This window comes from Haliotis rufescens, unplaced genomic scaffold, assembly GCF_023055435.1.
Source record: "Haliotis rufescens isolate VD_foot unplaced genomic scaffold, xgHalRufe1.0.p SCAF_1, whole genome shotgun sequence".
In the NCBI taxonomy this organism is placed as follows: Eukaryota; Metazoa; Mollusca; class Gastropoda; order Lepetellida; family Haliotidae; genus Haliotis; species Haliotis rufescens.
The window spans coordinates 63,892,240-63,919,422 of record NW_025963779.1 but is presented as its reverse complement, the minus strand read 5'-3'; the positions used below and the strand labels follow the sequence as shown (position 1 = coordinate 63,919,422).

General features: G+C 41.9%; 2 protein-coding genes across 2 annotated transcripts in view; one reads left to right on the top strand and one right to left on the bottom strand.

Annotated features, from left to right (window-relative positions):
- LOC124142414 overlaps positions 1-967 on the top strand; it is an 8,101-nt gene extending 7,134 nt beyond the window's left edge. The window contains exon 5 of the mRNA XM_046510873.2: positions 1-967. This exon is cut by the window's left edge and continues 903 nt beyond it. Coding sequence (XP_046366829.2) covers positions 1-485 — 485 coding nt within the window. The 3' untranslated portion in view covers positions 486-967.
- A 1,357-nt stretch (positions 968-2,324) lies between these two features.
- LOC124142415 (solute carrier family 15 member 4-like) lies at positions 2,325-21,190 on the bottom strand. Its single transcript, XM_046510874.2, has 12 exons — positions 21,085-21,190; positions 16,580-16,868; positions 14,432-14,593; positions 13,210-13,308; positions 12,489-12,574; positions 11,781-11,920; positions 9,282-9,451; positions 8,371-8,576; positions 7,532-7,718; positions 5,711-5,911; positions 3,979-4,113; positions 2,325-3,756 (listed from the first exon to the last, which is right to left on the bottom strand). The coding sequence occupies exons 2-12, from the start codon at positions 16,737-16,739 to the stop codon at positions 3,527-3,529; spliced, it is 1,776 nt and encodes a 591-aa protein (XP_046366830.2). The 5' UTR covers positions 16,740-16,868; positions 21,085-21,190; the 3' UTR covers positions 2,325-3,526.
- Positions 21,191-27,183: the final 5,993 nt, after the last annotated feature.

The window sequence follows — 27,183 nt, the reverse complement described above, 5'->3', positions numbered from 1 at the left end:
AAAATGATATCAAATCACATGATTTAAAGAGATGTGTTGATATGATGCCTGAGAGTTATAATGATCAAATGCAGCTTACTGCAAACAACCACAGAATGGTTCCGTTTGGTCGCAGCAAACACCAGCAATTATTTCTATACGGTAAAAGTACAAACATGGCTGATGTTACGACACCTTCCCTTAATGTAAGTCATCGGAGGAAAACACGGACAACTGAATTCAAAAATTGCAACTTGATAAATTATACTGTATCACAAGGTTTGTTCCCGTGTTCGTATGACTCCTTATCTAGACGTTTAGAGAGACAGCCACCTCTAACCCCACAGCATCGTGAACGTGAACAACGTGTGAAGAAAGCTTCGTTTCAGGTGCTTGAGCTTCCAGCAGAGAAGACATATAAGCCAAGGTATAAAAATCCCTCCCTTCTCAGCCAGCTCCCTGTGTGTAGTCACAGGAAGAGAAACTTGCCAGTGTTCCTGGGATAGATGTAGATGTACCACCAGCAATATTCTGGAGTGTATTGTGTCGTTAAGTTTGTGTAACCTTATTGTTGAATTGTTTGATAGGCATGACTTGGAAGGTGACGGATGACAAAGTAGACACAATTTATGGATAACAACTTCTTCAATTACTGTAAAGGTGACGTTTCGGTATAGATCCTTATGCCCATGTCAAGTAGGATGTAAATTAAACAGTGATTAAAGAAGTTGTTATCCATAAATTGTGTCTTCTTTGTCAACCTTATTGATGTTTGTGATGAATTCCATTGAAATCTTGTTTCCAAAACATTATGCAATGTGTATATTTCAAGCACATATATCAACATACTGGACATGTCATAATTGCAGCGTCCATTTTAATGAAAAAGAGTTGTAAAGAAAATACGTAAATCCTGTTCAGTCATAACAGAAATTGCCTGCTAAACTTGGATATGCAACTGTCATTTTTAAATGAGGTATGTGCTGAGGTTCTTGGTCTGAGCGAAATAAAGTTCTGTGCTGGGATGTTGTGTTCTTCTATTCTCGTAACCAAGGTTCCACGTCTACAGTGCAATCATTTAATGCGGATGCCAGTCAAATTGAACCTTATTACACAAATACACATGCGTCATGTAAAGTGAGTCAGTTGGATTTAACATCGCTTTCGACAATATTACATTTATATCAAGGCATGTGAGCTTAATGAGGGCGGAAAGCCCAAAGTGATGCAGGCCTCTTTTGTGAAACCAATGATCACAGGTAAAGTGCTGAAAAAAACCCACTAGAAACACACAAGTCAATGTTGAGAGCCGGGTGACGAGGGAAGGAATAAACATGATGCTTACTTGTTTGCTGTTTCATGTCGTTGTAATCAGTATTCCAGCTATATCACGGCAGCCAGAAAAAAATACCGAATCAAGTGACTGATAGTATGAGCAACGTCCGAAGCCGCTCGGGTACGATGACGCGCAATTAACCTACGTGGTAAATTGTCATATGTGTCAGTGAGGTGAGGTGCCTGTCTTAAAGTGCTAATCCACTGAGATACCATGCCGCAGTTTATGTCTCCGAGCCGGGCCTTGTCTTATCTCCATAATGTCAGGCAGGGTGACAAGTACCATCTTTTATTATCTCTTATGACGCGGTCTGGGACCTTCCGCTGAGATGGCTACGCAAGTAGCTTCACATCTCTACGGGGGCATCGGTGGCCCAGTCGTCTAAGGCGCCGCAATTCGCTGTGCAGAGTTGCGTCCCTTGGGCAAGCCACAAACCTATGATTGTGGGTTCGAATCCCGGTTCGCCCAGATTATGTTTCTAGGTTTATCAACACCATACCTGTGCTCGTGGGTTTCACCGAAGTGGTAAACATCTGAGACTTGCATAACTTCGGGCTTTCCTCCCACATTAAGCTGACACGCCGTGATATAATTGGAAGAATGTTAAAAGCGGCGTTAAACCCAACTCACTCACTCACATGTATACATAAACGTGTGCCAACGGCTGACAGGGATAATATGCTTTCTCACGGCAGTTCCCACGCACAGGGTAAAACAGTAAGCATTAGATAATGAATTTAAAGACTCTAATATTCTTCTTCTCTTCCTGTTCCTTTTTCCATACAATACACAAACTAATTGCTCATAATGTGGAAGATACCCAGAGAGTATTCAATACCCCAGTTTTCCTATCAAATGTTGAGATGTCGATTTCAAAAGTACTCTCAGATCGGAACACCAAATATATGGTTCTTGTGGCATGGTGCCAACAATAGTAGTCTTGTATAATGTTCTAATGTGTGACCTGGAAAATGGATACTGGAATTCAGTCGAGACGGATAACAATCACCACATTGACAGATCATTTATTCAGCAAATCAACAAAAATAAAAACAACTTTATTAGATCACCAGAACCGGATCATGCGACTGGTTGAATTCCGTCATTTTTCAGCTGTATACTGGCCTGACAGATCTATCCCTGAAGACAATATTATGTATACATACATCTATGTGGATAACACTACCGCATCTGTGTCCCGCCCCCACGCGGCGTCAGGCCTCGGGAGATGGATATTCATTTTCCTCTTGACTGACTGCATAAAACTCCGATTGTCAGAAAACATCACATTGACAAATATACAGTCATAATAAACACATCTGTGGCATATGTACACATGTAAATCATGAAATTAATATAGAAATAGATTTGGTATTAGCAGTTCGACTGAATAACAACCTTTACTGAATGGTTCACGTGATCTTGATACAATAAATCATGCCTCCATGTCAGAATGACGAGATCTGATTGGTCCACGATTGATCTTGATAAAATATTGTGTAACGCGCCTCGGAGGGTAAGAAATTTCTCAGCGGCGGAATAAATCTCTTATTCCCCGCAAGAGCAATACAGGCTGCACGTGGATTTGGGGAGGCCGAATACATCCCGTGTACCAAGCCTCAAAGCAAAAAGCCGCACTCTTTTTAGCAAATTCGCCTCAGCTCAATCGAACAGTTGTTATTAATTTTGAATTAAGGAATGTCATATTAAAACATGTTGGTAAGATAAATACGATCTGTTAAGGTACATGGGGTTTTAAGCGTCCCTCCGGCTAGTGGTTTAAAACCTAACGCGGGACGCATAAAACCCATGTCCCCCGAGATATCCTGCTGCAACTTATATGGTTGTCAATAACCAATCCAATAACCAGTTACCCTTGTAGCTTAATACTGCTATATAATACACATGTGCGTCTGAATCACAGTTTTCCATCACTGTTGTATTGTTGAATCTATAAGCACCTATCCGGTCAACATCTGCAGCTTTGTGTCGCCTCCCTTACTACGCTTACAAACCGCGATATAACTAACGTAATGTTTAAAGAGACGTCAAACTCGCTTACTCTTCGACTAGAACTGTGTGATACTTCTATACTTGGTTCACTTTTGGTTCTCCGCCTAGCTCACATCGCCCAAACACCCCAAAACAATCTTTAAGACACTCGTGCCACGAATGGTTATTAATGAATGGACAAGTACAGAATCAGGTACATCATAATTTTGTTGTCCCATACACAGATCTATCTTCAGACGTCAGTATGGGCTTCTCTTCCTCTGAACGTCTCGATGTGAATGTTTCTCCCGCTTCCTGTGAGGGTGTGGCATACTTATACCGTCTTGCAACCGGAACAAAGAACATCAGATTCACCAGCATCAGACCTCCCAGCAGGAAGAACAAGTATTCCGCGTGCCCATAGTTCAACTCGTTAGGAAACCAAGGATCTGTAATAGTTTTTTTTCGTGCATTAGCCATGGCATGAAAGAACGCTCACATACACTTGAAATGCTTTTTGACACAGAAAAAGACAACATAATTATGAGATGGAGATCAGATATATTAAGGCGTCTGTATAATTGTTGTTTATGAGATCCCTAAAACAGTGGATGCTATGTTCATCGTTATCTGTTTGAAAACTAGTCTTAGGGAACAGGTCAGCGTCCTACCATCTGTGGTGGCTGCGCTGACGATCGCGATGATGAGTGAGGCGACATAGTTCCCCAACCCTAAGACGGCGTAGAACAACCCCGTCAGCAGCCCCTGCATGGACGGCTGCGCCTGGGTGAAGGCGAACTCCAAACCTACAAGTACATCACGGAGAGAAATGGGTATAAGTAGACAGTCAGTAGTCCTGCATAGAAGGGTAAAGGGAAACTCCAGGCCTACTTCACAGAGGGACATGGGTATAGGTAGACAGTCAGAAGCCCTGCATAGAAGGGTAAATGGAAACTCCAGGCCTACTTCACAGAGGGACATTGGCATAGGTAGACAGTCAGTAGCCCTGCATTGAGGGGTAAAGGGAAACTCCAGGCCTACTTCACAGAGAGACATGGGTATAGGTAGACAGTCAGTAGCCCTGCATTGAGGGGTAAAGGGAAACTCCAGGCCTACTTCACAGAGAGACATGGGTATAGGAAGACAGTCAGTAGCCCTGCATAGAAGGATAAAGGGAAACTCCAGGCCTACTTCACAGAGGGACATTGGCATAGGTAGACAGTCAGTAGTCCTGTAAAGAGGGGTAAAGAGAAACGCCAGGCCTACTTCACAGAGAGACATGGGTATAGGTAGACAGTCAGTAGCCCTGCATTGAGGGGTAAAGGGAAACTTCAGGCCTACTTCACAGAGAGACATGGGTATAGGTAGACAGTCAGTAGCCCTGCATAGAAGGGTAAAGGGAAACTCCAGGCCTACTTCACAGAGGGACATTGGCATAGGTAGACAGTCAGTAGCCCAGTATAGAGGGGTAAAGAGAAACTCCAGGCCTACTTCACAGAGAGACATGGGTATAGGTGGACAGTCAGTGGCCCTGCCTTGAGGGGTAAAGGGAAACTCCAGGCCTACTTCACAGAGAGACATGGGCATAGGTAGACAGTCAGTAGCCCTGCATTGAGGGGTAAAGGGAAACTCCAGGCCTACTTCACAGAGAGACATGGGCATAGGTAGACAGTCAGTAGCCCTGTAAAGAGGGGTAAAGAGAAACTCCAGGCCTATAAGTACATCACAGAGGATTAAAGGTAGACAGTCAGTAGCCCCTGCACAGAGACGGCGTAGAACGGCGTAGAACAACCCTGTCAGCAGCCACTGCATTGACGGCTGCGCCTGGGTGAAGGCGAACTCCAGACCTACACGTACATCACGGAGAGACATAGGTATAGGTACACAGTCAGTGGCCCTGCATGGAGGGTGAAGGCGAACTCCAGACCTTCACGTTCATCACAGAGAGACATAGGTATAGGTAGACAGTCAGTATCCCTGCATGGGGGGGTAAAGGGAAACTCCAGGCCTACACGTACATCACAGAGAGACATGGGTATAGGTAGACAGTCAGTAGCCCTGCATGGAGGGTGAAGGGAAACTCCAGGCCTGCATGAATAGTATACAGTCAGTAGAAGGACATCCAATGCCTACAGTCATATATTTGACTGGTGTACTATCCCTGTGTTTCTTAGACATCCATAATTATGAGTGATTTAAAATAAGTAGAGAAAAAATATTGTATAAATACAAACATCAGAACATCAACTGCAGCAGCTAGCCTGTACTTTTCACAATGTGTGTATTTATCCTACAAGCCAATGGTCATAGTCATGGTATGACGGAACACTGAGACTATTGGACCACCTATTTTCCCATCATTAAATGATAGAGAGAACATTTTAATGCATGTAACACACTGACCTGGAATACTTGTAAAGACCTCCGATGACCCGACCAGGGCGAACTGTGGTATCTGGACGAGCACACTCAGTTGAGAGGCGTTGAAGTTTTCTCCACCTAGTGTCTGCACGATTCCCCCGGTAGAGGCCAAGTTCTGCTTCCGGTAGATCTCCACTATGCCCGCAACAGCCACAGAACTGGCCGAGAACACCAGCCCGATACCTGTAACCAGATGGACAATAAACAACACAGTACTCTTATCTGTAACCAGACGGACAACGAACAACACCAGACTGGTACCTGTAACCAGACAAACAATAAACAACACAGTAGTCATATCTGTAACCAGACGGACAACGAACAACACCAGACCGATACCTGTAACCAGACGGACAATAAACAACACAGTACTCATATCTGTAACCAAACGGACAACGAACAACACCAGACCGATACCTGTAACCAGACAGACAATAAACAACACAGTACTTATATCTGAAACCAGACGGACAACGAACAACACCAGACTGATACCTGAACATAGACAGATATCAGTCCGATATCCGTGTACAGAAATACATTAGACCGATACCTGTGTGCAGAAATACATCAGACCAATACTTGTGTACAGAAAAACATTAAACCAATACCTGTGTACAGAAATACATTAAACCAATACCTGTGTACAGAGATACATTAACCAATACCTGTGTACAGAAATACATTAAACCAATACCTGTGTACAGAAATACATTAGACCGATACCTCTGTACAGAAAAGCATTAAACCAATACCTGTGTACAGAAATACATTAAACCAATAACTGTGTACAGAAATACATTAGACCGATACCTGTGTGCAGGAATACATCAGACCAATACTTGTGTACAGAAATACATTAAACCAATACTTGTGTACAGATATACATTGAACCAATACCTGTGTACAGAAATACATTAGACCGATAAATGTGTACAGAAATACATTTGACCGATATCTGTGTACAGAAATACATTAAACCAATACCTGTGTACAGAAATACATTAAACCAATACCTATGTACAGAAATCAATTAGACCGATACAAGTGTACAGAAATACATTAAACCAATACCTGTGTACAGAAATACATTAGACCAATACTTGTGTACAGAAATACATTAAACCAATACCGGTGTACAGAAATACATTAAACCAATACCTGTGTACAGAAATACATTAAACCAATACCTGTGTACAGAAATACATTAAACCAATACCTGTGTACAGAAATACATTAAACAAATACCTGTGTACAGAAATACATTAGACCGATACCTCTGTACAGAAAAGCATTAAACCAATACCTGTGTACAGAAATACATTAGACCGATACAAGTGTACAGAAATACATTAGACTGATACCTCTGTACAGAAATACATTAAACCAATACCTATGTACAGAAATCAATTAGACCGATACCTGTGTACAGAAATACATTAAACCAATACCTGTGTACAGAAATACATTAGACCAATACCTGTGTACAGAAATACATTAAACCAATACCTGTGTACAGAAATACATTAAACAAATACCTGTGTACAGAAATACATTAGACCGATACCTCTGTACAGAAAATCATTAAACCAATACCTGTGTACAGAAAAACATTAGACCGATACAAGTGTACAGAAATACATTAGACTGATACCTCTGTACAGAAATACATTAAACTACCCCCCCCCCCCCCCCCCCCCACAACAAAACACACAAACTGTCACCTTGAGAGACATTAAATACCGTGACAAATATCTCCACCTTTACAGATTCCTCTTGGGCAACATCAACATATACACTTACCCATCTTCTGTAGATATGTGAGCGGACGGCCCCGACGAGTGAAGGATGGGTACACCAGTCTGTCCACCAGTGGTATTAACAACAGAACTATGATTGTGTTGAAGATATTCAACATGGCTGCCGGTATCGCCCCTTCTCCGACCTTCACACTCATGCGTTCACTTTGCAGGAAAAATGTGGACTGCATCTGTCATGGTAAAACAATTGGATATGGCATACTCCAATGGACTCTTCATCATAAGATAATTATTACAGGAACGTCGACATTCACATGAACAATACAGTGATCTATTGGGATAATAATACCGACCTTTGTAACCGATTTGCAATCACATTTAATCACTATCGGGCGATCCGAAAACTATTTGTTTGTTTGTTTGTTGTTTAACACCGCAGTCAGGAATAGTCAAACTGTTTGACGACGGTATGTAAATAATCGAGTCTGGACCAGACAATCCACTGATTGAGATCATGAGCATCGATCCACGCGATTGGGATACGATGACCTGCATCAACCAAGTCAGCGAGTCTGACCACCCGATCCCGTTAGTCGCCTCTAACAACAAGCACATACTCGCCTTTTACAGCAAGCATGGCTTGCTGAAGTTCTAACCCGGGATTCTGAAATTAATCGTACAAGACGAGACATCTGGTGCCATCATTGTCATTTTACGGGTACAGTGCCATGCTATTTGGGCTGGGCTGTTTTCATCTTACAGGGCTAATAATAAACTACCGAATATATCTAAGAATAGCACCGGTGGTATTATGTATGATTAACAAGTATCACGATGCACTCAGTATGTTTTGCCAGGATGTTGTATTCAATTTGTATCTACCTGTGCATATATTGCGGCATAGCCAATTAGCAGAGCAAATATAGGGAGAACTTTTAAGACTGCTACCACCCCATCGACCGTGACGTCGTCAAATCTGCCGCCATATTTGGTACGGGCTAAAGACAAAGATGGCCGCCCTTCCTCTTCCGGTGAGTGACAGGAACAACCCTGGCAGCACACACGGACTGACGTCGACAGAACGCTCCCTGGAACAGGCCAGAGTGGAAGAACGTCAAAGTGTATCCATGATAACGATTAGTTCACAGGAATGATGGTCGCCCCCTTATCGTAGGCACACCTCAAACCAAATGAACAATTTATGCATTAAAGATGAGCCTTCAAGTATATACTCTCCTTTTTCCAGCAAACTGAAGATGATGTCATACCATGAGACCTAGCTAACACGTACTTCATGGAATATACTGCCGGGCAAAAGAAGGTATACACTTAAAAATTGGATTTGACCATTAAAAAACAGTCACCAAAGTACTACAAACGTTAAGGTCTAAAACACAACTTGGTTAACCGTATCAAATACATCACTATCGAAAAATATTTTTAATTTTTTTAAATTTTCAGCCATGCATCATCTAACAGATGTATTTTTTTTTGCCTGGTAGTGTAGTTGTTTAAGCTAGGTACTCGACTTGTCTAGAACTAATGATAATGTTTAATATATTCGACAATTCACTGTACACATTCGTCCCTCGAATGCATCAGACTGAGTGTGCCTCTGTTGACATGATCATACGTCTTATCGTCACGATATGGCTGAAATATTGCCGATGTGACGTAAAGCTATAAGTCACTCACTCACTCATACGTCTTACATTTCAATACTTTGAAGGACAATCAACTCGGTTTATAGATTATACAGTTGTCGTGATTTCGAGATACTTGTCGGTACGTACCTCCAGGTGGTATATGAACATACTGCTCCCTCGCAGCCATGAATATGACCAGGGCAACAGCCATACTGCACAGTGGGATGACGTAGCCCCAGGCAAAGCTGACGTTCTGTTGTACATACGCGACAGCCGTGTAGGAGATCAGAGCGCCCAGATTCACAAACCAATAAAACCTGCAACATCCACACATATCTGCCAGGCAAACCAGCATAGCGTATCTCATACTGACAAACTCCCTTGTAAATAGATCAAATTGTTTTGCAACGAAATAGTCGCATATGTAACATAACAATACAGTTAGTCATAATGATTTATGTATTGAATGATGGTTTAACACAGTTGTTTTTAAGAAACCAGAGTGAAACCCGATGGTCAGTGTGTTCTCCCACATACAGTTCTAGGCCCATGACTGTCGTAATTGCAGCGCTCAGATCGCTTCGCGTAATGATGTCTCTGACACACTAGTACAAAGCGTTATTCGCTCATAAACTTTAACACGACGCATTTTAATTGCGGAAACCCATTTGTCAAGAACCCTCCACGCTGCGGCCGGTATCGGCAAAGGAAATTACAAACTTCAAAATGCTGTTTTCAAGCGTACATAATAAGGAAAGAAAGATAACAAACAAACAAACATCAACTAATGTTAAACCATGTGGCCCATGGGCCAACAGTTGCCAAAGGTCCATAATTTTTTCCTATGCTCAAAACTCATGTTGTTGCACTGCCAACACACAAAGGTATACACAAGTATCATAACTCATTGAACTATTTCTAGAAATACTTCTTTACCACTTGTTTGTGTTATTAAAACATATTTATACTTTAACATAGGCCGAAATTAGTTGCGCTAAGATCAATTTGTCCATATAGGCCCTGTTGATCTGTGGCCAACCAATTAATATTCTCTGAGGGGCTATTGTAAGGCCGACTGTAGTTGCAGGGTTAAACTCACTTTGTGTAACGGACCCCGAATCTTCATTATTCAGTGATATATACTGAACCGCAAAAGAAACGTCACCCCACATAACATTGCATGAAAAGTTGCCAAAAATTTAACATTACATTGTCCGGAAAAATGAAATTTGATGATAAAAAACAAAGCAGTTAACAATAAAACCGATCGACCAAACGCAACAAGGCAATGGCCATGGTCACCCGATGCACGTGAGTTCCGTGCAAATTGAAATGCACATGCGTTCCCCCATTTCTTGCCCTATAAAATCCATCCCAGGTCGGATAACATTCATTCGTTATGGAATTGCTACCACATGCCAAGATTGACAGGTAAATCAGCGACACCAAGCCCTTGGACGCTTGCAAGCTGTACAAACCGCCCGGCAAGTAGCCAATGCATTTCAAGTCCACGTAAGAGCCATATACAGGCTCCAGCTACGGTACCAGACCATCAACACTACCGATGACCGACCACGTAGTGGAAGACCAAGGGTCACTACCCGACGTCTGGATCGTCAGATTGTGCGACAGCATCTTCAAGATCGCTTTGTAACTGCTGCGGAATCTGCTCGACAGCGCCACATTAGTGTTGACACCGTGCGTCGACGATCGACGAGCAGACACCTCCACTGTCACAGGCCACACCGAGGACCCATTCTGACACCACGCCATCGCCGGTACCGTCTTCAGTGGGCAACACAGCAGCGCACTGGCGCCACAAGCAGTGGAGAAAAGTCATCTTCACAGACGAGAGCCGTTACAGTATCTCAACAGCAGATGGCAGGGAGAGTCTAGCAACGCCGTGGGGAACGTTATTCGGATGCTTGTGTTGTTGAGAGACTTATGGGGTGGTCCGAACATCATGGTGTGGGGTTGAATTGGTCTTGCACAGAGGCTCGGCCCTGTGGTCTTCCAGAACACCGGTCTAGGGAGAGGCAATGGTCTCACAGCAGCTCCGTACATTGATCAAGTCTTGAGACCACACGCCATACCTCATTTGGAACGTCGCCGCAACCACTAGTTTCAGCATGATAACGTCCGTGCCCACAATGCGAGAGCAACAAGAGACTTCCTCCAGCAAAATGGCATCAGAACCATGCAGTGGCCTGCCCCCAGTCCCGATTTAAATCCCTTTGAGCACCTGTATGACGAGATTCAAAGACGGCTGAATGACGTCCGAACAAGGCCGACAACTGCAGCTGAACTGCGCCAGGCGTTCCTCAGAGTGTGGGCTCAAGTGCCTATGACCTTCATCAACCGCCTCATCCATTCCATGTATCGACGTTGCACGACAGTCATCAATGCACATGGCGGACACACGAGACACTGACTTGTGATGCCATTTTCTAGTGATGTGTTTCACTTTAACAACATTTGACACTTTAATTTCATCTTTATAATCTGTCTCAAAGTATGTTTACAATGTTTGGACAAAAAAGGTTTCTTATATAATCTTTCCATGGTGACGTTTCTTTTGCGGTTCAGTATACAAAAGACCCCAGTCAATAGTGTTTTGAGATTGATAACTCTGCATGTTACACATACCAATTAAAGAATGTTTGTACAGCAAGCGGACCCTGATCTGTGACCTGCTGAGCACCGAACGGACCAACATTTGCCTTTATTCCACCCGTCCCTATGGCAACCAGAGCAAGACCAAGCAAGAAATAACCTCGTTTGGCTTCCTGCAACATGAAGACGTACATGTTCTACATGTATTTTTCTTAAATGGGAATAAAGATCGACACAGTTATCATGATTTCGGTACATTGTTCTTGATTTTTGAGTGAGTGAGTTTGGTTTGACAGCGCTTTAAACAGTATTCCAGTTATATCACGGCGCGTCAGCTTACCGTGATAGGATATCCCAAAGTGGTGCAGGTCTCATGCATTTACCACTTCGGTGAATCCACGTGCACGAGTATGGTGCTGACAAACCTAGAAACGTAGTCGGGTCGAACCGGGATTCAAACCCACAATCGTAGGTTTTTGACTTGCCCAAGGCACGCAACTCTGCACAGCGAGTTACGACCACTTAGACGACGGGGCCACCCGTGCCCCCTCTTGATTTCAGAATGGATAGTAGTCATTTGTATATCGGTTCACGTTCCAGACTCATACACATGCAACTTGAGTTACTTACAGCAAAGGAAAACTAAAACATGAGATCTAGAAATAAACATTTTTTAAAGATTGTATTCGATGAATCTACCATCGGTTGTATATCTAAGTAACTGTATTTTATGAGACACACCAAACTCAGGTCATAGGCAAGACCTGCATCGTCTTGACCAAACCACGCGATATAGTCGGCGGAGCACGCTGGCAGCAGGAACAACCCTGGAGGACAAGAGCAGGAGTCCATTGGCTATCTGACACTAATTATTACAACAGTTCTATATGAACATACAATGCAAAAACAAATGGTCAACATAAACGTTTCTTTAAAATCTAGCAGTTAAACAAATCGCCAATCAGTTAATTCGAAAGAAAATATAATGTTCAAAATAAATACCTACAATAGTTTATCATCTAATACTTAGCTAAAATATTAAGATATGTTTAATAAGCATGATTGTATATGATGTTTCTGAACATTTGCCATTTCCATAGTAACGTGTGCAGGTTCCAGTGGTTAAATACCTCAGATGGCGAGGACTGAACCTCTGGGTATCTGGGCGACCATCAACAACACACCTAACGGACAGACCACTTGATACTCGGGCCATTTGTTTTTGGCAGACAATATTTATTTCATTCTGAAAAACATGATTATATTTTCCCTTCTCAAAAATTAAAAAACCGAAGCACCCTCCACTCTCCCCAAACATCCCCAACCCCCAGCCCCTCATTAATAACAGTCATTACACAGAAAAAATAATAGGAAAAAAATACAAAAATACAAAAAGCATACAACCTACAAACAGTTATCAAATGGTCGGTCCCTAAATGAAGAAAATATACATTGCCCATACCAAGTATGTAGATAAGGCATGATCCGAGGATGGTGTTGTAGCGACCAGCAATGGAGTCTGCCACATAGCCGCCAACGACCGGGAAGAGATAGGAGGTTCCTGGAGACACCAGAGAGCAGCTGATATTAGGAAGTCGATTCCGTTTACTTATCGCACGGGCTTCAAGCGCAGTGTACTCACAGAAACTAATGTGTGTTGTACATTTTGATAGAAATCGCATCATCGACCATCCAGTGTATTATATCTTCATTCTATAAAGACAAATACCCTGGGTTCATTCGCTTCGTTTTGAATCTGACTCGAAATGAAAGAAATGGCAATCAAATAAACACATGTGCCAGAGAAATCCTTTTGAATCCTACTGATAACAAAGATGGACGTCATTTCCAAACGAAGCCATGCTAGGAATAGGTCCGGGGTATTGGTCGAAACCGACTGAAGATGAAATACACTAGATTGTCGGGGTTGTGGACACAATGCCAACCATGAATGTTCAGTGAATAAATGAATGTTGTTTAACGTCGCAGACAGCAACACGCCTGTTGTAGCACTGCGGCCTATAAATAATCCAACCTGGAAAAAGCAATAAACTGAAGGCATGTTCACCGATACACACAGTGACTGTTGAATGTACGCGTAAATGATCGACCCTAGAAGGTTTTACTAACAGTATAGAATCCAATCAACCCACATACTCTCGTACTTCTTGAGTTGTTTTAGTCTATGATAGATAAACATGCAATCTTAAAGACCACAAATGGACAACTGATGGTTCATCGCGATGGTTCGGCACATACTGATCAACTGTTTGTAGGCTCTCATTAGGTTGTCGAAGTTGTTACTGCACGGTCCTTATTAAAAGATGTTGCCACACTAGTATTCGATATTATCATTGAACTAAAGCACGTTTGGCACCAAATGTCCTCTAAGATTCATCGCAAATGAAAATCACTAATGGAGGTTGAGTGGTATCGTACGCGTATTCTGCCCTATAGCAACAATGTACTCTTTAAGGTGTGCTCGCAGTTGTTTTATATTGAAAAAAAATAATCAGATAAGTTGTCAAAATTCAAGTGTGCCTTGCTCACAAAATGAAGCTAGCCCAGCTTACGAGTCTTGCCAGCTTCAGACCACGCTTGTTCTGCGATATTAATGGTCGACTACATTTCAGTGGTTCGATATAGATGTTTAAATGAAAGAACGTGCAAAAGTTTATACATGCCTGTGAACACCAACTGAATATTGGCAGCATCTTGACTGGTGAGCTTCAGCACACTTGTACAGAACAGAACGAGGTTTCCGCTGACACCGTAGAACGTCAGCCTCTCACACATCTCGGTAACCAGGATGCATGCCACCACGCCAAAGGTCTTTATTGTCATACCTGAATAAGAGGCAGCAAGTCACCGGGGTTTAGCGTAGCGTTTGGGAGTATTCCACTCATGTATTGGCATGTAAGCTAAAACTGGAAGGAATGTCAAAGTGAACCTGTTTGGCGAACCAAAGATCACGACCATGGAATACTAATGCGTGCAAGACTAGTGAGTCAAGCATGAGCCAGGATCCACGCAGTGACAACACATAATTAAACATATGACATCTGGATGATTAATCGATACCGTCCGTCCAGGTGTTACTACTGCTGAGCGGGTCTTTCTGACCATTGGATCCTGGGCTTTATCATTTAACATTGTGTACATGTGAACTTATCTGTTCTGACATAGAATTGGGTTCCTGTGTAGAAATTGTAGAAACAGATAACCCACTACTACGTGCTTCGGAAGTTGTGACTCACTTGGTGCGTGCTGAGGACGATCTTGCACATTGGATGCGGGCTTAGTAAGATCTGGCATATTGGATACATGCTTACTAGTAAGATATAACCCATTGGATAGATGCAAAGGAAGATATGACCCACTGGATATGTGCTTAGTAAGATATGGCACAGTAGATGCACGCTCCGGAGGATGTGACACACCAGGAAGGGCTTAGGAAGATACACTCCTGCCGAGAGGTTCATTCACCCATTTGATAGTGCTTAGGAAGATATGTGTCGCTGGGTACCTGCTCAGGAAGATATGACATGTTGGGTGGCCTTTTAGTAAGATATGACCAACTGAGCGTTAGTTCTGGAAGAAGTGAACAACTGGGTAATTGCCACGGGAACTATGACCCACAAAGTAGGGATTAGGAATATAACCTGATGGTCACGTGGTATCTGATAAGGAATATGTGTCCCACAGGGTAGTTTCACGACATCAGTAAATTGGGTAACAACAGACACGAAGAGGCAAGGTTGGAATGGAATACATTTTTTGTTTTCCCTGTCAGTGGTCTTTGCGGCAAACACTATTCATCTCTTTTGATAATGATTGGATATATACTATTAGTTATGGTGTCTTTAGGTGCCGTATACGGTGTAATTTTAGGTTAGCAGAAACATATTGGGCGAGGCATGGGCGGCCACTAAAGTCACCATGACGAATTTATTATGCCGAAAAGTTTACACTATTTGGTATCTTTATCGCGCACATGTCATGTCAGTCATGTCAAAATGAATATTTGACACTTGCAACCGGTGTTACTGACTGGACCAGTACATGTGTTTCCGATAGTTCGCTTCAATGTAAACACAAACTTTAACAATGGAACAATAATGCACCAAATGTGAAGGTTTGAACAAGTTTTATAGCTAAAATGGATAGAATTATCACAAATATGCCCGCATGTTATAACAAATCTGGAGGCCACTGTAGCTTGATAGCAGTCCGCTTTTCCCGAACGACGAGCTGCTATAGCTATGTGACGTCATTGGCGTCACGTTTTTGTTTGTGACGTCATCCTATATTATGTTCTATGACGTTGCTATTTGTAATTCAGTGACCTCAGTTGTGAACCTTTTTTCTCAGTTGTTGTTATTAATAAAGTCACGAATGTGGTTTCTTGAAAAAAATATGTCTTGCCACCCACAATTTAATTATATTGAAACACCAAACAGTGTCGAATAACGAATTTCAGAATTGTCATGTGAAATGTGTGGGGTGGGAGTTGGAAAATCCAAAATGGCTGTTACTAACGGTATACGGTCTCATGTGAGGTCAGTAACAACCATCTCGAATTTTTAATGACGGTATACTCGCTCATGTGGGGTCAGTAGTTGGTCAATCTCACTTTGAGGCATAATAAATAAACTTGTTGATCCAAACTAACCAAATACATCATATCCTTATCATGAATTATGCATCATGGGCTGTTTTAAAAGACTATAATATGGCATCGGTTAATCGCCATATAAAAATCATCATAACGTCTTACATTTGTTTTAGTACATCGCAGAATATATACAAGTACTGTTTTTGTCGGAACTTGCCCTCTTTCTGTGCACTTTCATTCCATCTGTGCCCACTTGTACCTGTATGGTGGTGTGAGTCGTCTACCTCACCCAGTGAAGACACGCTGTAGTCTGGTGTCGTCGCCCCATGGGACCTCTCCTGAAGTAACCCTCTCTGTTCTTCCTGTCGTGAAGTCATTGCTTTCCCATTTGCTCTCTGTGCACCACTTTCTCCAATAACAATCTTGTACTGGAGATGACCATCCGCTCATACACCTCGAGGCTACACGTTTAGTCACACCATAGGCGATGGCACTTACTATTTGATCTGGAAGGAATCGAACGGCTGTTTACGAGTGAGTGAGTGAATGAGTGAGTGAGTGGGGAATTATTGTTAACTAATGGTTGGCTAATTGTAAACATTTGAAGATATTTGATTTTAGTTATATCCCGTCCTCTTCTGGGTTACAAAAACACCAACATATTCTCTTTCTAGCAACCACACAAAACATCCCCACTCATTCTCTCCTTCCTGACAAAAATACAACACATTCCCATTCGATATCTCCTTCCTGGCAAAACAACACATTCAGACTCGAATTCTCCCTTATAGCAATACAACACATTCACACTCGTTCTCTCTCTTATAAGCAATATAACCCATTCACACTCGATCTCTCCCTTATAGCAATACAACACATTCACACTCGATCTATCCCTTATAGCAATATAACACATTCCCACTCGATCTCTCCCTTATAGCAATACAACACATTCACACTCGATCTATCCCTTATAGCAATATAACACATTCCCATCCGATCTCTCCCTTATAGCAACACAACACATTCCTACTCGATCTCGCCCTTATAGCAAAAAACAAATTTCCTACTCGATCTTTCCCTTATAGCAATGCAACACATTCCTACTCGATCTTTCCCTTTTAGCAATGCAACACATTCCTACTCGATCTTTCCCTTATAGCAAAAAACAAAATTCCTACTCGATCTTTCCCTTATAGCAATGCAACACATTCCTACTCGATCTTTCCCTTATAGCAATGCAACACATTCCTACTCGATCTTTCCCTTATAGCAATGCAACACATTCCTACTCGATCTTTCCCTTATAGCAATGCAACACATTCCTACTCGATCTTTCCCTTATAGCAATGCAACACATTCCTACTCGATCTTTCCCTTGTAGCAATGCAACACATTCCTAATCGATCTTTCCCTTGCAGCAATACAACACATTCCTGCTCGATCTCGCCCTTATAGCAATACACCACATTCCTACTCGATCTTTCCCTTATAGCAGTGCAACACATTCCTACTCGATCTTTCCCTTATAGCAATGCAACACATTCCTAATCGATCTTTCCCTTGCAGCAATACAACACATTCCTGCTCGATCTCTCCCTTATCCCCATACGATCAACACATTCCCACACGATCTCTCCATTTTAGGAATACGTTCAACATATTCCTACTCGATCTCTCCCTTATAGCAATACAACATATTCCTACTCGATCTCACCCTTATAGCAATACACCACATCCCCATTTGATCTCTCCATTATAGCAACACAACACATTCCTACTCGATCTCGCCCTTATAGCAATACAACACATTCCTACTCGATCTTACCCTTATAGCAATACAACACATCCCCACTCGATCTCTCCCTTGTAGCAATACAACACATCCCAACTCGAGCTCTCCCTTTTAGGAATACGTTCAACATATTCCTACTCGATCGCTCCCTTATAGCAATACAACATATTCCTACTCGATCTCACCCTTATAGCAATACACCACATCCCCATTCGATCTCTCCATTATAGCAATACAACACATTCCTACTCGATCTTTCCCTTGCAGCAATACAACACATTCCTGCTCGACCCCTTCCCCTTATAGCAATACAACACATCCCCACTCGGTCTCTTCTTTATAGCAATACAACATATTCCCACTCGATCTCTCCTTTATAGCAATGCAACACATTCCTACTCGATCTTTCCCTTATAGCAATGCAACACATTCCTACTCGATCTCGCCCTTATAGCAATACACCACATTCCTACTCGATCTTTCCCTTATAGCAATGCAACACATTCCTACTCGATCTCTCCCTTATCCCAATACGATCAACACATTCCCACACGATCTCTCCATTTGAGGAATACGTTCAACATATTCCTACTCGATCTCTCCCTTATAGCAATACAACATATTCCTACTCGATCTCACCCTTATAGCAATACACCACATCCCCATTTGATCTCTCCATTATAGCAACACAACACATTCCTACTCGATCTCGCCCTTATAGCAATACAACACATTCCTACTCGATCTTTCCCTTATAGTAATACAACACATCCTCACTCGATCTCTCCCTTGTAGCAATACAACACATCCCAACTCGAGCTCTCCCTTTTAGGAATACGTTCAACATATTCCTACTCGATCTCTCCCTTATAGCAATACAACATATTCCTACTCGATCTCACCCTTATAGCAATACACCACATCCCCATTCGATCTCTCCATTATAGCAACACAACACATTCCTACTCGATCGCGCCCTTTTAGCAATACAAAACATTCCTACTCGAGCTCTCCCTTATCCCAATACGATCAACACATTCCCACACGATCTCTCCATTTAAGGAATACGTTCAACATATTCCTACTCGATCTCTCCATTATAGCAATACAACACATTCCCATTCGATCTCTCCCTCATAGCACTACAACACATCCCCACTCGATCTCTCCGTTATAGCAATACAACATATTCCCACTAGATCTCTCCTTTATAGCAATACAACACTTCCCAACTCGATCTCTCCTTTATAGCAACACAACACATCCCAACTCAAGCTCTCCCTTATCCCAATACGATCAACACATTCCCACACGATCTCTCCATTTTAGGAATACGTTCAACATATCCCAAAACGATCTCTCCTTTATAGCAATATAACACATTCCCATTCGATCTCTCCTTTATAGCAACACAACACATCCCAACTCAAGCTCTCCCTTATCCCAATACGATCAACACATTCCCACACGATCTCTCCATTTTAGGAATACGTTCAACATATCCCCACTCGATCTCTCCTTTATAGCAATATAACACATTCCCATTCGATCTCTCCTTTATAGCAATACAACACATCCCCACTCGGTCTCACCTTTATAGCAATACAACATACTCCCACTCGATCTCTCCTTTATAGCAATACAACACATTCCCACTCGATCTCTCCATTTTAGCAATACGTACAACACTTTCCTACTCGATCTCTCCCTTAGCAATACAACACATAACTACTAGATCTCTCCTTTATAGCAATACAACACATTCCCACTCGATCTCTCCTTTATAGCAATACAACACATTCCCACTCGATCTCTCCTTTATAGCAATACAACACTTCCCCACTCGATCGCTCCTTTATAGCAATACAACACATTCCCACTCGATCTCTCCCTTTTAGCAATACGTACAACGCATTCCCACTCGATCTCTCCATTAGCAATACAACATATTTCTACTTGGTCTCTCTCTCTACCACTACTTTTTTGGAAGGAGTTAAATAAGTCCTTGAGTAACGATCTGTACATTACGTTCCTCAATGTATCTAGACTAAAACTTAGTCAATGAAAACATTTCTTTATAATAATTATTATATTTTTTCTTAAAAAGAACCTTTCCTCTTCTGCTGTTTTCATGTCAAGGAAACTAGGCTTGGTTTAGTTTGATCTAGATTTGCCGAGGCTTTTAGTAAATTATATAAAAGATTCCAGTCATGGCGCATGTCCATATTCTGTGTTCTCAAAACTATCTCTTATCTTATAATGGAACTGAGCACGTGAAGATCCACAGCTAATGCTGAAACAAGGTTGATAGAAAGTTAGAAACCTATTCCTGTACCAAGCTCTGCGGGTTGACGGCCGTCCCGTAATGCAGTGTTACACAACACAAGTGACCCTGTAGGCCATCTCGCCATACCGCGGTACAGTCACATGCTCCCAGTTATCTTCGTCATGACATAATCCATGCATGTTAACATATGGTACATAAAGAACTTGAGAATGTACCCCATTTGAAAGCGGAAACAATTTCCTCGTCACGCTGTCTTCCAGTTCAAGTCAGTTATCTCCGCAAAGTGTCACGATAAGGGTCAAAAGGTCAACTGTCCCCGATATAGGACTTGCAACCGTCACTGATATTCACAAGTAGTCAGTCGGCATACTAACGGATAATGAAACTACACTTGTGTATCGGCAGTGTGGAGGCGTGTGTGTCTAGGACGCGAATAATATTTGCTTGATTGAATAACTGAAGTAAATAGCAAGTCACGTTTGACATGCGGACAGTCCTGAAAGTGGACAGGTGAAGGCTACATAGCGTGTCGGCTTCTGTCAACTCCATATCACATGCAGAGAGTTCATACGAGGTCGAACTGCCTCAGGTCAAAGGAGAGTTTTAGTGGTATACAAGAGAAACTACAATGTGAACTTACTGTACACCTGGGTCGAACATGCCGAACTTAACTGTTAGGGTGCCTTCACGAGTTTGTGATTATATAATAAATCAGAGTTATCCGCCCTTCACAGTGTTCACACTCACCCTTCGACTGCTAGCTCGAGTGTACTTCTTACAGAGCCAAGTACGTAAATATGTGTTTGCTATATGACGGCGGTCTGTAAACAGTCGAGCCTGGGCCAGGGATTGACATTATCTGAAGATCGATCCTCACAATTGAGATACCAGAGCACATGCTATCAACCATGTCGAGTCTCAATGCAACATCCAGTCCATTAAGGCGCATTTTACGACAAGTGTACGTTGCTAGGGACCTATATTCTCACCCGGAAACCCCATGGGTGAAATGCGTACGTACATGCGTATTATTCGAGTTGAATACACGCAAAATGAAAAAAAACCACGTCACATGTACTGCAGTTCGTCAACATATACTTTGTTATATATTTTTTTAAAGGTTTAGCAACTATTAAGAAGCGAATCTGGTGAAATAGACATGCATGTCAATGTAGCTGTGAATTAATGTAACGTCCATCGAGTGTCATGCGTACATAATTTTTGTCACTGATCAAATTTCGAAATGTCCTCCATATATGGCTTCCATAAAACTTTCTGATAGCTCAACCATGTAGAGGCGACTTTTACTGTTAACGTATACGTTTACTATGAAAATAGCATAACAAGACTGTCAACTCATTGCCTCGTGAAATACATGCACTTTCTTGCGACAATGGAGATTGGATGGTTAGGGATATTTAAATCAAATACCATCACCCCCAACCCCATCGTCAGACACACTGACACAGATACGCACACACATACAAAGACACAGACACACACACGCACACACAGACACATACACATACACACACGTTCGAACGCGCGCAACTCTCCCACCCCCAACCCACCCTAACTATCAGATTTATGTGAAGTACATGCATCAAGCGAATCAATTAACCAGGTTTTGTGTACGTCTTTCGATTTCGATGACCCATTTCGAATTTATTGTCGTCAAATGGTCTACTGAAAACTGCAGGCTGAAGAAAACAGTGTTAAATATTGACATCTCGGGATATTTCATTTCAGGTTTGAGTATTATCCGGGTTTAAGGCACGGGATCCCACAATAGCTTCAGGCGCCACAATACGCTGTGCAGATAGATGTGAAGTCCCAGTGGTGAGTCAAAAACCGAAGGTTGTGGGTTCGAATCCCATCATTATTCTAGGTTTGTCAGCACCATACCCGTGCTCGTGCGTTTCCTCAAAGTGGTATACGTCAAGACTTTCTGCCCCATAAAACTGTAATTTAACTGAATAAATCTTGTAACGGCGTTAAACAAAAAACATCATTCACTCATTTGCCGGGTGTAATTCCTGCTCCAGAGTCAGTAGTCGATGTCCACCTGTGTGGCCCCTCCAGTACATTCTGTGTATGCGTGAACACTCGGTAGAATGACTCGGCAGTGTCAGGTAAGATATGGCCTGGAATAGATTGCAGCATGGGAGCTATCACAATAACGCTCCTTCTATACGAAGTAAATATGGCTGCATGATTATGTTTAGTTTAAACATATTTTATTCAGGCAATCATCTCTGTACTAGCGGGCAAACGTTGTGTGTAAGTGAGGATTTCGCACTATTGGCAGGTAAGATATGGCCTGGAATAGATTGCAGCATGGGAGCTATCACAATAACGCTCCTTCTATACGAAGTAAATATGGCTGCATGATTATGTTTAGTTTAAACATATTTTATTCAGGCAATCATCTCTGTACTAGCGGGCAAACGTTGTGTGTAAGTGAGGATTTCGCACTATTGGCAGGTAAGATATGGCCTGGAATAGATTGCAGCATGGAAGCTATCACAATAACGCTCCTTCTATACGAAGTAAATATGGCTGCATGATTATGTTTAGTTTAAACATATTTTATTCAGGCAATCATCTCTGTACTAGCGGGCAAACGTTGTGTGTAAGTGAGGATTTCGCACTATTGGCAGGTAAGATATGGCCTGGAATAGATTGCAGCATGGGAGCTATCACAATAACGCTCCTTCTATACGAAGTAAATATGGCTGCATGAATATGTTTAGTTTAAACATATTTTATTCAGGCAATCATCTCTGTACTAGCGGGTAAACGTTGTGTGTAAGTTAGGATTTCGCACTATTGGCAGGTCCAGATTGACTATACGATTTACACTCCTTTTGTACAGTTCTCCTCCAGGCCCGACTGCATCACTGTTTTTACACAGCACTCCCACGGGCCCGAACGCATCACTCATTTTACACAGTTCTCCTCAAAGCCCGACTGCATCATTGTTTTTACACAGTTCTCCCCCAGGCCCAGTTGCATCACTGTTTTTACACAGCACTCCCACGGGCACGAACGCATCACTCATTTTACACAGTTCTCATCCGGGCCCGACTGCGTTTAGTCTTTTTACAAAGCACTCCCACGGGACCGACGACATCACTCATTTTACACAGTTCTCCTCCGGGCCCGTATGCATCACTGTTTTAACAAAGTTCTCCTCCAGGCCCGACAGCATCGCTCTTTTTACACAGCACTCCCAAGGGCCCTAATGCATCACTCATTTTACACAGTTCTGACTCTACCACTTTTTACAAAGTGCATGTACTCCACCGGCCCCGACTGCATCACTCTTTTTACACAGTTCTCATCACAATATTCCCTTTAGCTCGACGGTATGTCAGTATTTGAGCCAAAAGGACCCAATAAATGAGCTGGACGTGACAAATATGGACTTTTACGATAGAAAGTAAAGCCGTGTTCTCGTGGTGTCGACTTCGTGTTGTTTGTGCGTGGGACATAGATGACGTAAGACGTCACGTGTCTGATCATGTGACATTCCTGATATGGGCTCGTTACTACGAACGCCAAGTGCTACGCTCGTAGTACTTTTAACGGCTGGTAAGTCTTTCATAATTTGTCACTTGTTGCAGTAATTTTTATTACTTTTCACGATTGTCTGACAGTAGGATTGTGTATGATGATTTGTATGAATTGTGCAGGGATAAGGGGAGACTTTTGGACTGGTTAGAGGATGTAGGCGTGATAGGACAGTTTGGAGGGCCTTGCTGTAAGTGTGAGAATGGTGTGATAAGCAGGAGGACGGACAGCAGTAGGAGTGAGGGGTATGTGTGGCGGTATAGCAACAAGAGGTGTCATCATAAGATGTCAGTGAATTCTAATTTGTCCATTCCTGACATTTTGAAAATTACTTTTTATTGGGTTTACAGGTCCAGAGAAGACTTTGTTAAAGTTCAGTTCAAAAACATGGTTCAGTTCTCACTTTGGTTGATTGGTACAATTTTTGCAGGGTGGTTTGTTTGAAGAGTTTGGAAGGAGAGAATGAGGCAATCGGGATACCTCAGGTAGAAGTAGAAATAGATGAGTCCAAATGTGGGGAAAGAAAGTTTCATAAGGGGAGGAGAGTGGATGGTGTTTGGGTGTTTGTTGGGATTGAAAAGAATTCAAGTAAGATGTTCATCACTGCTGTTGACAAACGAAATTAAGAAACATTGATCCCAATTATTAAAAGATGGATTAAACCGGGATCAATAATTCATTCGGACTGTTGGAAGGCATATGACTGTTTAGGATCTTTGGAGGGGATGGGGTATAGTATTAGTTGTTATCCATAAACTGTGTCTACTTTGTGAACTTACCGGACGAATCCAACTTTAAGTTTTCAAAAAGGGGCGTAACACCCCCCTTTAGCCACCCCCCGTTTTTTCATTTACAATTTGAATTGAACACCCACACACCCGCACCCACACCCCACACCCACCGCTGTTTGGTACTTTAAACATTCGACAGCGTTCGGTATGGTAGAAAAATGGCGGCTTGCAAATCCTCTCTCTTCAACAGTAAATAGCGAAGTGCGCATGCGTGGAACGTTTGTATTTTGCATTATTTTTACTTAAAACATATTACTTTTAGAGATTTACTTTGCCTCTATTTTCTGTACATTAATTTTTAAATAGTCTCTTATCGCTCAGTAAAGAGTGTCTCATTACAATTTTAAAACTGCGTATTTTTATCATGATGTTTATATCAATTGTAATGATGTTAGAATTTAATAAACTGTCTATCTGTGTGTGTGTGGTCTGATGTAGGACTGATATCAGAAGTGATCAAAAGGCATACAAAAGTAAAAATGTCAATGTTATAGTTCTCAGTGCAATATACATACAGTTATGACTTAAACATACAGAAATGATGTCTCCCAATAAGGCAACTGTACAAATATTGTTTATTCTACCCCTTTAACAACTATGTACATAAGAGACACATCTCTTCTCAGTAACAACGTACGTGGGGAGACTGGCATACATAGCGTCTCACGTTGCCCGGTGGTTTCATGATCAATTGAAAGTTTAATGTTTCACACGTTGCCTGCGTGATTTCATGATCAATTGAAAGTTCAGTGTTTCACACGTTACCTGCGTGATTTCATGATCAATTGAAAGTTCAATGTTTCACACGTTGCCTGTGTGGTTTCATGATCAAGTGAAAGTTTAATGTTTCACACGTTGCCTGCGTGGTTTCATGATCAATTGAAAGTTTAATGTTTCACACGTTGCCTGCGTGATTTCATGATCAATTAAAAGTTCAATGTTTCACACGTTGCCTGCGTGATTTCATGATCAATTGAAAGTTCAATGTTTCACACGTTGCCTGTGTGGCTTCATGATCAAGTGAAAGTTTAATGTTTCACACGTTGCCTGCGTGGTTTCATGATCAATTAAAAGTTCAATGTTTCACACGTTGCCTGCGTGATTTCATGATCAATTGAAAGTTCAATGTTTCACACGTTGCCTGTGTGGCTTCATGATCAAGTGAAAGTTTAATGTTTCACACGTTGCTTGCGTGGTTTCATGATCAACAGAATGGTCAATGTTTCACACGTTGCCCGATGGTTTCATAATCAATTGAATGGGCAATGTTTCACACGTTGCCCCATGGTTTCATGATCAATAGAAAGTTTAATGTCTCACACGTTGCCTCTGTGTGGTTTCATGATTAATTGAAAGTTTAATGTTTCACACGTTGTCTGCGTGGTTTCATGATCAATTGAATGGTCAATGTTTCACAAACAACTCTCCGAGTCAATAGTTCTTTTTATAAAAACGTCAATTGCTAAGGTATCATATATATATGGGAAAAAAAATGGGACGAGGGTTGATTTACAGTAGACCCATGAACGAATGGTTTCTGCCCCACCGAGAATGACGTAGAACACAAATAACATCGTTAGAGCAATCATAATCGGCCAAGCATACACTTGTTTATGCGTAAAGAGCAGCTCTAACGGGAGCTGTATGATCGACTTATGACATCAGTTCTTTCGTCGTACTTTACAGAGACCACGAGACGTCAGTAGTTTCTGTCATACTTAAAGAGACCAAGAGACGTCAGTCGTGTCTGCCATACTAAAAGAGACCAAGAGACATCAGTCGTGTCTGTCATACTTAAAGAGACCAAGAGACATCAGGAGTGTCTGTCATACTTAAAGAAACCAAAAGACGTCAGTAGTTTCTGTCATACTAAAAGAGACCAAGAGACGTCAGCAGTTTCTGTCATACTTAAAGAGACCAAAAGACGTCAGTAGTTTCTGTCATACTAAAAGAGACCAAGAGACATCAGTCGTGTCTGTCATACTTAAAGAGACCAAGAAACGTCAGTAGTTTCTGTCATACTTAAAGAGACCAAGAGACATCAGTCGTGTCTGTCATACTTAAAGAGACCAAGAAACGTCAGTAGTTTCTGTCATACTTAAAGAGACCAAGAGACATCAGTAGTGTCTGTCATACTTAAAGCGACCAAGAAACGTGAGTAGTTTCTGTTATACTTAAAGAGACCAGGACACACCTAAACTTTCTGTCATGCTTGAAGAGGATGAAACAGTCGTAAAATCGCAGAACCCTCCCCACAGCTGCATATGCATGACAACTGTGTTATGAAGCAGGAGTCGGTCATTCAGAGTGATTAAAGGCTTTTCGGAGACTTACGGAATAACATTTTTATGTATGAATATTCGTTAACTGGACGA

What these genes read in the sequence shown, in the direction of transcription:
- LOC124142415 (XM_046510874.2), bottom strand. Translation starts at nt 16,739, where the DNA reads ATGACTTCACGACAGGAAGAACAGAGAGGGTTACTTCAGGAGAGGTCC. An exon ending in TGTTCATATACCACCTGGAG is followed by an intron (nt 8,577 to 9,281) that starts GTACGTACCGAC and finishes GGCCTGTTCCAG; the next exon opens with GGAGCGTTCTGTCGACGTCA. An exon ending in ATGCCGCAATATATGCACAG is followed by an intron (nt 7,719 to 8,370) that starts GTAGATACAAAT and finishes TTACCATGACAG; the next exon opens with ATGCAGTCCACATTTTTCCT.